The sequence below is a fragment of the Urocitellus parryii genome, chromosome 12 (genome assembly GCF_045843805.1).
Source record: "Urocitellus parryii isolate mUroPar1 chromosome 12, mUroPar1.hap1, whole genome shotgun sequence".
Taxonomy (NCBI): Eukaryota; Metazoa; Chordata; class Mammalia; order Rodentia; family Sciuridae; genus Urocitellus; species Urocitellus parryii.
Window position 1 is genome coordinate 52,815,648 of NC_135542.1, and position 10,635 is coordinate 52,826,282.

Below are 10,635 nucleotides of genomic sequence, written 5' to 3' on the forward strand. Positions count from 1 at the left end.
CCCTTCCAGCCCTCACCTGGAACATGGCCAGGGTGGGGGCCATCCCATGGCACGCTTGAAACAGTAAAGCAAGAGGCACAGAAGCTGACAGTGACCTGTCCTCCTATGACCCTCAGAACAAGGACCACCAGGCTTTCCCTAGACTGCTGGAAAAGCAGCAGCTGAAACATGTAAGGAATGGAAGGCTGTCACATCTGGGCAGCAGTTGACAGTCACCACACATTTTTCCAAGCGAGCATCGCCTCAGGGTGGGCCTATCACCCCTACTCACCATAGGGAATGAAGACCAGGGCTCCCCTTGGCCCACCCAGTCTCACTCCAGGTCGAGGGTTCCTTCTGCCACCATCATAGTTCCCCTGGTGCATAAGGATGATTATGGCTGGCTGATCACGGGCAAGCATTTTGGGGTCCTAAGTGTCAGAGAAGGTGACAGCTCAGCTGACTGAGTGCTTTCCATCAGGAGTGGATGGAGGAGGATGCCTTATCTGTCTTTCTCAAACAGATTAAATTTTTTTTCATTGGTACATAAATTTTACGTTGATTGCTTTCTAGGGTTGCTATCTCTCCCACCTTCTTAAACAGTGTGTGATGGACCTACTTTATCTGCTTCTTGCAAACTGGTGGCCATCATGAGCTACATTAATTAGAACCACAAAGCCAGACTGAGTGCTTTCCATGGGCAGCATGCTGAGCCAGGCCTGGGATCCCTGAGAGGAGGACACACCCCACCCCAGCTTTCCATGGGCCAGCAGTGTAAGCCAGTGAGAAGGACATGTATACATGGGACCGGGGCCCTGGAAGAAGAACAAAGAGTGTCTGCATGCAGAAGAGAACTTTCTGGTGGCCAGGGAGGACTTAGGGAGGAGGGGCATCTGGCCTGAATATGCATAAAGCCCAGAGATGAAAAATGGCACATGTGAGCAAGAGCAGGTGGCCACAGTCAGGGGAAGATATGTAGTCCTGGGCTCCTGTGCTGGACCATGGAAGGGCTTCATGACATCCTATAGTGGCATGTGGGGGTTCATGACATCCTACAATTGGGGGCCCTCGCACTTTTTCTGGGGAGATAATCCTTTATTAGCTTTTAAGAGGGGTATGAGACCCCAAAAAACATACTAGAGGTCAAATCTTTTTTTTTTTTTTAATGAATTGCAGTAGGTAATTGTCACTGACAGTCAGGCTGAGAGTTTAGAGAACATTAAGGTCTTGGTCGGGTTGGTGCAGAGACCACACTCCAGAAAGGGGGAAGCAGCTTCTACAGGAGTTTCATAGAACAGTAACAAGACCAGAGCCAGAGATATCACCCAGGATGGAGGGACATGGGATAAGAGAGGAGATTCACCACAGGAATTTAGGGAATTGTGGGAACTGGGAGCTCCATTGCAGAAGTATCAATTGGACATAGCACTGTCAGCCCTGTAACAGTGATGAAGGTGCCCTGTGGGACAGGCTGGTTTGAATGCCAGAGCAATTTCCAGGTCAGAATGTCCCACAGGTGGTTGGGAATGTGGGACTAGAAGTTCAGGAGGGGTTGGAGGACTGGAAACCAGGCTGAGGAATGCTCTGCTAAGGATGATGCAAGCCTTTGGTAACCCAGCAACCATGATCTTGACCTTGCTCTGCATGAGTGGAGAGGAGAGCAGGGCGGGACAAGCTCAAGGAAAGATTCCATCTGAAAGAGAGGAAGGAGATCGGTGATGTTCAATGTCATGGAAGTTCCAGGGAAAGAGAACTTCCAGAGAGAGGAGCCAACATTTAACTGCTGCAGAGAAGCTGTGTGGCAGCTAGGATTGAGAAAGAGCCAGAACATTCACAGAGGCCCAGTTGGAAAGAGACTCAGTTGACTTGGTGGGGAAGAGGCAGTGAAGTAGCATCAGTAACTTCATCCACTGGTCTAGAGATGCCCCCAGGCCTGTTGCGTGATGGAGGCCATCACCCCCCACCACGGGATCCCTGTTGAGCTAGCTGTCTCCTAGGTAGTTTTCTGTTGTCTTCTTGCAGGCAGTTTGGTGTACGTTGTTGCTTCTCACTACTGAGGCAAACCTGCCTCCTGCCTTTAAGGTAGCTCCGCCGCCATGCCTGATTTGCTGCTTCTGATCTTCTGGGAGCCAGAGGCCGGTAGTCAGGCTTATTAGAATCATATTCTAAATAAAACAGACTGTGTGGTGACAGGTTTTCCTGGTGGCCCTTCCCAGTCCTTGTCACTGTTCAAGAGGGAGAGATTGCTGAGTGAGCCACCTCTGTGTATGTGAAGTGTCACCATGGTTGTGTGGGAGTTGGTGGGGGGTCTAAGAGGTAAGTCTGGGTAACCAGGGCCCCCGTCTCTGCAGTTCCCTCCTACCAACAAGCCTCGGCTCTTGCTGGGTCCTTTGCCCATAATGCCCACTCCTCCCTCACAGACCCGCCCTTGCCACAGCACCTCCAGAGATGCTCTTGCCACCTGGCGTGGTATTACTTCTATGCCTGCTACCTCCTCTGAGTGTTCCCACATGGCAGGTGCCATGCCTGGGCCATCTTACGCCCCAATTCAGCACATGGCACAGAACAGGCTCAGCTCATGCACACCTCCTGGTGTGGAATGTGGCCCCGTTTCTATAGATCAGACATTGGGTATCCAGAAGCCCATATGATTTGCCCCAGATCCTGCCACGTCTTTGGAGAAGTTTCTTTTAAAAATACACAGCCCCCAGGCTGGGATATAGCTCAGTTGGTAGAGTGCTTGTCTTGCATGCACAAGGCCCTGGGTTCAATCCCCACACCACCAAAAAAAAAAAAAAAAAATAGCCTGGCTTTCTTTCCAGTGGACCAGACTGCTTATGTGTTTGAAAATAAATGCAGATCCTGTCTCTATTATAAATTCTTATTAGGTCCTCTTTGTGTATATGAAGGCAAGGGTCCAATTGAGGGGAAAGTGCAATTCCGCTGATATTTCAGACTGCTGAAATGATAGGGTGGTTGAAACAGACACTCTGTGTTATGGCTTGGATCAGGTCATTGTCTTAGTTCTGGGAAAGGACAGCAAAGCCTGAGTCCTGATGTGTCTTGAATCCACAGCCAGGAAGATCTGTGTACCTGCCCTTAAAATATCCATGAGAGAGAACACAGCAGTGAGCTGCATGCACCTCCCTGGGAAAAATCCAGAGGCTTTGCATTGGCAGAGGAGGAAAATCCACCCCAAGATGCACAAACAATAAATAACAACTGTTCTGAATTAGGGTGAAAAGCTCTGAGTTGCACTTTTTTTCAAGTTGTACTAACCACAATTTTTTTCTCCCTTCTTTCCCACCAGGGCTTATTTCAAAACCTTTGTCCCTCAGTTCCAGGAGGCTGCATTTGCCAATGGAAAGCTCTAGGAAACACCAGTGTTGAGAGGGGGCCAGCCAGACTGCTCGGCCCACATGCGTGTCAGCACCCATGGCTGCTTCCTGGAAGCCACTTGGAATTCATGGCAGTTGTGTCACTCGCACGGCAGCTTTGTGTGCCCCAGACAGCCCCGCTTGCTGGAACCCAAACTTGAGCTGGCTGGTGGTACCCCGAATCCTAGCACCCTCCATTGCTGGTTGCTCCCTCTCTCTCCCCTTCTTTATATTTCTTAGCTGGAAGAAATAAACTCACAGACCATGATGCAGTAACTTTCCAGGGAGAGTTAAGACATCATAAACGTACCTACCTTCTTCCAAAGTCTTTGTCTCCGAGACTTCTGTTAAGCTATAAGGTTGGCCAGCCCTTGGCTTTTTTTTTCCCCCTGAAATGAGCATCTTACCCATGTGGCCCTTGGAGTTGTTTTACCAGGGGAGCCCCAAAGGGAACGGGTTCTGGGCCTGTGGGGCTGATGAGGCTGCTTCTGTATTTCCAGCGCAGGAATATTGTCAGGAGGCTGGAGAACAGACCTCCTGGCTGGGCTGCCAGATGAGGAGCTGCCCCGCTCTGGGTTCACCAGGGGGCACTGCCCCCCACCTGAAACTTTGGAATCCCCAGGACGCAGAGCAGTCTGTGTCCCCTCTGTGATACAAGGAGGGGGCTGGACCAGACCATGGCCTCGGCTCATCAGAATTCCCTGGGAGGTTTCTAGTTCCTCCTGTAGGCCTCTTGAACCATATTCTTATAAACTGGGATGTGGGTGTCTGGATCTTGGTGAAACTCCCCAGGTGACTGTCCTGGGAAGTGGCCCTGACCCACTAAGCCAGCTGGCCATCCTGGATTCTCTTCTGACCTGTCCAGCAGCTGCCCACAGGAAGGTGCCTCTCTGCTTAGGGCAGCTGGGTGCCAAGCTGCAGATCCCCTGTACAGCTCCATGCCACAGTCCCTTAGGATTGTTCTGGCCACCCTCTGCATGTGGAGGCACATGCGTTGGGCTCTGCTGTCCCCTGAGCCAAGAGCTGAGGGAGCCAGAGCTTGCGCTGCATTCAGTAGGCATTTCTAGCTCTGGTTCTAATAGAGGGTATCCCGCAGCGTGGAATGGGTGAGCTCACATGGACTGGACCCTCCACATTCCAATAGCCACTCAGCCCTGGCAGTAGCCTATAGCAGGCGATGTGATCTGTTGCCCTCTGCCCCTGCCAATTTCTAGGGGTCCACACATGCTCAGGCTGGCGGGATAATTAACAACTCCCTCACGTACCAGCAAAGCTTGTGCACTCTAAGTCAGAAGTGTTGTCACAGACATGGGCCCAGTGCATCCTTACAGCAGACCTGAGATATCAGCAAGTGAGTAGAGTTGGCCCTGTCCCCCAGATAAGGAAAGAGGATCAGAGAGGTTAAGTGAGTCACCCAGGATCACCAACCAGGCAGTGCTGGCATCAGGACTGAGCCCAAGCTCCTGGCTTCCAGTCCCATGCCACCTTTCACATACTTCACTGCTCTGAGGTTATTTTTATTTCCCAGGAAAAAAATGAGGTACTATGTGTTGGTTTGTGGGGATGGAGATGATTATATGATTTTTGAGAAGACTTAGAAGACTTTCAGCAACCATACCCCAGGGGGAGGGTTTGAGCTGGTTTTCTTTGGGGAAACTAAATGACAAAAGAGACAATAGCCATTTTTATGTTTCAAATACCAGTGATTCAAGCATCAGGGTTTGTGTGATCTCTTTCTCAGCAACAGAAGCAAGTGGCACTTGGAAATGGGCAAGGGTCACCTGCATGTTTTCGAACACTTCTTGCTGGTTTCTCAGTCATCAGGGGTTGTACCTGCAGAGTGCAGCCCAGGACTAATTAGTAAATGGCTATAAATGCTTTGAAGATGAGAAGTGCCATAGAGGAGAGCACATTATTATTACCTCGTAAATCCTGTCTCCAGCTTCCTCAGCCCTTGTAATTTAAGTCAAATCTTTAGCTCAGCACAGATAAGGAAAAAGGCTCAGATGTGTTTACTAATAATACTTGGATCTGATAGGGCATCCCCTGTGGGGCCAGGGAGGAAGGACAAGGGCCCTGGGCAGCTAATGTTCAGCCATTTTCCCAGCAGCTCGGCCTTCAAGGGCACCCCCACCCACAGGCTGATGGTGTGCTTTTAGGGGAAGCTCATTTTCCGGGCCATGAACTAGAAAGAACATGAGCTTCAGGAGGAGACTTCTATTTGACTCTTGGGTCTGTCCACTTAGGATCTGGTATACATTTAACAACCAGATGATTGTGGTTACAAAAGGGGCAGGGGTAAGAAGACTTCTTGCCAGTTTTCCCATTGGTATTTTTTGCCAGTTTCCATGGTATAAACGCCCCCACCTTGACCAATTTCAAGCCACCAAGGTGAGGTCACTGAATGCAGAGGAGGAGGGTCATCATGGTGGAAGACCCAAGGGTGAGGAGTAGGTTTTAGCACAAGTCTGCTTAATTTGATTTCTGCCATCCTTACCTGTGAAGTGGGAGTAAATACCTGCCCTCCAAGGCTGTGAGAAGGACATAAAGCACCAACTGCTCTGCCTGCAGTGGCATTTGGTAAACAGTGACTATTACTGCAAACCAGAAAAAAGACTTTCTGATGTTGACTTTGGCCTTTTTCTAAAAAGTCAAAATGCCCCTGTTAGAAAGTCCTGCCAGCGAATGTGGCCTTTGGAAGCGTGGCCCTGTCTGGATTACCAGGAAGACAAAATGATGAGTCATCTTGAGTTTGAACGAATGAGAGATGAGCCGCATTGTGGGACCCCCCCCCCCCCATACACACACATGCTGTCTAACTCAGCAGGGTTCTGGGCCGCACTGGAGAACAGTGACCCAGTGACCTGCTTCTCCTCTGGCCCCTGCTTTCTCACAGCAAGGACATCAGAGCAGCACAGTTCACTGTTGCCTCTTACTCAGTTTTGGTTCCTGACGGTGTTTTGGAGTCGCGGCCTTGCCAGCACAGTGACCACACTGGCTTTGCCTTGTGCTGGAGCCTATTAATAGAACCACCCCAGAACCTGCCCCAGTTCCTGGGGACAGGCCTGACCTACAGTTCTTAATGTGAATGTTTGGTGGGATGCTCTTTATTTCTACCAATAGCATCAGTATTAATTCTTCAGTCCTTAAAAAAAAAAAAAAACAAGAAATACCACCTTTGGTTTATGCATCTATAGCTCTTACATGCAGTGACAATAGAAGAAAATTAAGTGCCAACTAGAAATAGAGGATTGGTGGATATATGGTCTTTTTGAATCCTTACAACTAAACGAGGCCATTATTATTACCATTTTTTAGATCAAAACTGAGTCTCAAAGAGGTAAATAACCCACCCAAAGACATGAGGTCAGGATACCTACTTCTTGATTTGCCCATTCCACTCTCTTCCCCAACCCTGTCTCCTTTCCCTCCACCCATCCCTTCTCCTCCTCTCTCTTTTCTGTTCCTTATAACACAAGGAATTGTCCCAGGGTCTCTGTTTCTTTCCAATTCTGCTATCCAGCTTCCCCCAGTTCAAAACATTTATTGAGCATCTACTGTGTATGGGCCCTGCATGTGACATTCACATACAGTCGTGTGCTGCATAGCAGCCTATTGGACAGTGACAGACAACACGTATGACAGTTTCACAAGATTATATTCCTAGTGACACTGTAGCCATCTTAGTTTGTGTAACCACACTCTGATGTTCATACAGCAACAGAGTCACCTAACTAAGCATTTCTTACAATGTATCCCCATTAAGCAATTTGTGGCTGTACTCATTTTTTGCGCTTTCCCACACGAGGAGAGGGGCTTGGAGTGGGGGACAAGACAAGGTCCCATGAAACTGGAGTCAGGCTCAGGTACCCTGGTTCCAAGGCTAGACTTGCCTTAGGGTATTCTGTGTGTCTGCGTGCCACCAACTAAAAGGTACTTTGAGGTAGTCTTTGCATATGTGGATAGATTATCTATGTGGCTACATAAATATCTATGAATGACAACTTATCTTCAGATGGTTGAGCCAGGGCCAACGCACAGGTGGAGAAAAAGAATTCTGACTTCAAAGTTTGCGCAATATTTGCAGGTTAAAGTCCAAAATGCACTTGTGGAAATAATGGCCTACTTGCTGATGAAAATATTTGTTACAGTTATTGAGGAAAATTACCAAGGTATTACCAAGATGGCAGAGTTCATGAACTAATTTCAGATTAAATAAGAAAAAAACTCCAAGAGACCTAACAACATGTTTTCCATCTCTAGGGTTCTTGTGTTTATTCCTTCGTTCTCTAATCCTCTTGGAAGCACCACTCTTTACAAAACGGGGAGGTCATGCCTGGGGTCATGATAAATGTTAATCCTGGCAATAAAAGTAGCCCCCAAAGCAGCTGAGGAATGTTCATCCTGACCCTCCTGCTCTGGGCAGCTGCGGTGGTGTGGCAGACCGTCTGCTCCTCCCAGACAGCCATTACTGCCTTCTCCAAAGTCCCCGGGGAACACACTCCTCCCTGGAAGCCTCCTCACACCAGAGGTTCCCTCTGGAACACGCCCTTTGAGCCACCCAAGAAAATCGATCTCTTTCAACTCCGGGACTTCATTTTTTCCCAAAAATGGAACACCCCAGCTCCTGATGATCTTTGGCTGTTTGCACAGGTGCCAATAGAGTCATAGTGAGGAGGGCACCAGGTGTCACCTAGAAATGAAGTGGTGACTGAGGGGTATTAGTGAGGACAGCTGCCCCCTGCCTCCGTAGCACCATGCCTAGTATTCCAGACCCTCTTCGGGTGGTTCATCTCCATCATCTTCTTGGTCCTCGAGGCTTTGGAGAACTGGAGCCAAAGGAAGACCCAAATTCCCTTGAACAGGGCAGTGTTCACAGGGGAGTGCCACTTCCCCAGGAGCAGCTGTGGAAGGTCACTGAAGTAGGTGCATGGAGAGGTTTTATCAGGGGTTTGTTCCGTAGTCAGCTGGGGACTGATGTCATGCCTGAGAACACAGGGTCAGGGTCAAGGATCAGCCTCACACTGCCAGGTTGCCCTGGGGGAGACACCTCAGGCTCATTCCTTCACCACACACAGGTATGCATGGTCAGGCTTCGAGTGGCTCTGGTCCCCTTCATCCTGCCTCAGTGCTCTCTCCTGGGACTCGAATGCATGCCAGGTGGGAGGAGGACTCAAGACTCTGTGCCTCTCAGTGCGTGGGCTGCTGATTGCACAACCCAGACAGCTGCCCGCCGGTCTCTCCCGCCTCTGCCTGTACTGACTCTCAGGCTGTCCCTGGGGCGTTCCTCTGGCTCACCTGCCCTGCCACAGCCACCCAGGCCCAGTGGCTTCCCACTCTCATTCACTGCAACTACCACCAGGACTCGACCCTGTCACAAAACTAACTGGAGCCCTGCTGCAATGAAAGCCAGGCGGAGGCTAATTGGCTTTGTCAAAATTGAGGCCCATGGGCTCTGGAGCCAGCCTGCCTGCCTGAGTCAAATCCTGGCTCCACCACTTACTAGGTGCATGAACTTGAACAGCCACTTGACCTTGGTTTCTTCTGCAACATGGGGCTCCTACAACCTCATGGGGCGGACAGAAAGGTTCAGTGAGTCAGAACAAGCAGTGCTCAGGGTCTGGCACGTAGTAAGTGCAGTCGTCTCGGGATTTAGGGATGACCACACACCAGGCCCCACCCCCCACACATCAAAATACTCAAATCTCTTGTATTAGTTAGAATAGTATTTGCATATAAGCATGCTATTGTATAAACTATCTCTAGATTACTTACAATACCTAATTCAATGTAAATAATATGTATACCATTGCTCTATTGTATGATTTAAGGACGAATGACAAGAAAAACATCTGCATATTCAGTACAGACGCAATTTCTTAATATTTTCAGTCTGCAGTTGGTTAAATCCACAGGTGCAGAACCCCTACCTTTATTACTAGTGCCCTTGAGGTCTGGTTCAGATTGCACCTCGCCCCTTCCTTCCTTTCCCTTTCCCTGTGCCTAAGCATCAATTGACCCCATCCCCAAATCCCTCCACACACACACACACACACACACACACACACGCTCTTTCTCTCGGTACTGAGGATTGAAACCAGGGACGCTTAGCCCCTGAGCCACATCCCCAGCCCTTTTTAATATCTCATTTAGAGATAGGGTCTTGCTGAGTTGCTCAGTGCCTTACTAAGTCTCTGAACCTGGCTTTAAACTTGCAATCCTCCTGCCTCAGCCTCCCAAGCCACTGAGATCTTAGGAGTGCACCACCACACTGGCCAAATCCACCTCTCTGTGTCTCGCTTACAGTCCTCATGCAGGTGCTGCCTCCTCCTCTCTAGGCCTCCAATGTCCCTGCTGCCAGCTGTCGCAACACCATGAGCCCCCAGGCCGGCTGCCCGAGGCTCTCCATGTGCTCACAACCTTTTCCTGAGGCCCTTCCAGAGGCTGTGCTGACCAGCTTGACCTGTGAGCCCCACTCCTCACTGACAGGCTCCTAGGACCTCCCATTTGCAAACGTTTTGTTTAAGCCACCTTAACTAAGTAATCAGTCAGTTCCCCCACTTAACCAATGATTCATACACCTGCCTACTAAGGTTTCCAACGATCAATAGAGATCCCCCCCATATTCCCCCACTGAGTGGGCATATTTCCTGTCAAATCGAGAACGCTGTCACCCAGGGGTTCCTGCTCGCTGATGAACATACAATCAACATGAGTCTTCAGTAAAATCTTGACCATCAGGCCTGGAGCCCTGCTAGCACCTTAGACCTGAACGCCCTGGGAGGCTCCCAGTCGGGCCCTTCCTGACTTTTCTGAAGAAGCAGGATGAACGCACAGCGGGGAGGGTTCCCCAGAGCAGTGTCCTCTCGCTCTTGTGGGAGCCACCCCAGGCTCACAAGCAGCTTGGTGTGAGGAGTGGGTTTCCAGGACTGGACAGGGTGTCATCAGACACTAAGAGGACTGTCCACACCCACAGGCACCAGCCAGGCTTGCAGAGGTGATAGGAAGAGATGTTGGCTTCCTGGAACCAAATGGCCTTGACTGAGGCAGGTCCAGCCTGATCAGGACTCAGGAGCCCACAGGTCTGGACTCTGACGGGTTAGGATGGGAAAAGCAGTGCCAAGCCAGGCAGCTTACTAAGCACTTCCATGCACTGGAGGAAGGAGAGGCAGGAATTAAAAGTTCTTGGACACATTCGACTGCCGTCTGTTGAGAACCCTCTCTGTTCCTGACTCTAGACCATGCTTCCAGCTGTGGTGAATCAAGGAGGGCTTCCTGG

The 10,635-nt window shown here is 49.9% G+C and overlaps 1 protein-coding gene across 1 annotated transcript in view; it reads left to right on the forward strand.

Annotated features, from left to right (window-relative positions):
* Positions 1 to 3,672, forward strand: part of Babam2 (BRISC and BRCA1 A complex member 2) — a 396,592-nt gene extending 392,920 nt beyond the window's left edge. The window contains exon 12 of the mRNA XM_026391012.2: positions 3,290 to 3,672. Coding sequence (XP_026246797.1) covers positions 3,290 to 3,353 — 64 coding nt within the window. The 3' untranslated portion in view covers positions 3,354 to 3,672. The remainder of the gene's footprint in view (positions 1 to 3,289) is intronic.
* Positions 3,673 to 10,635: the final 6,963 nt, after the last annotated feature.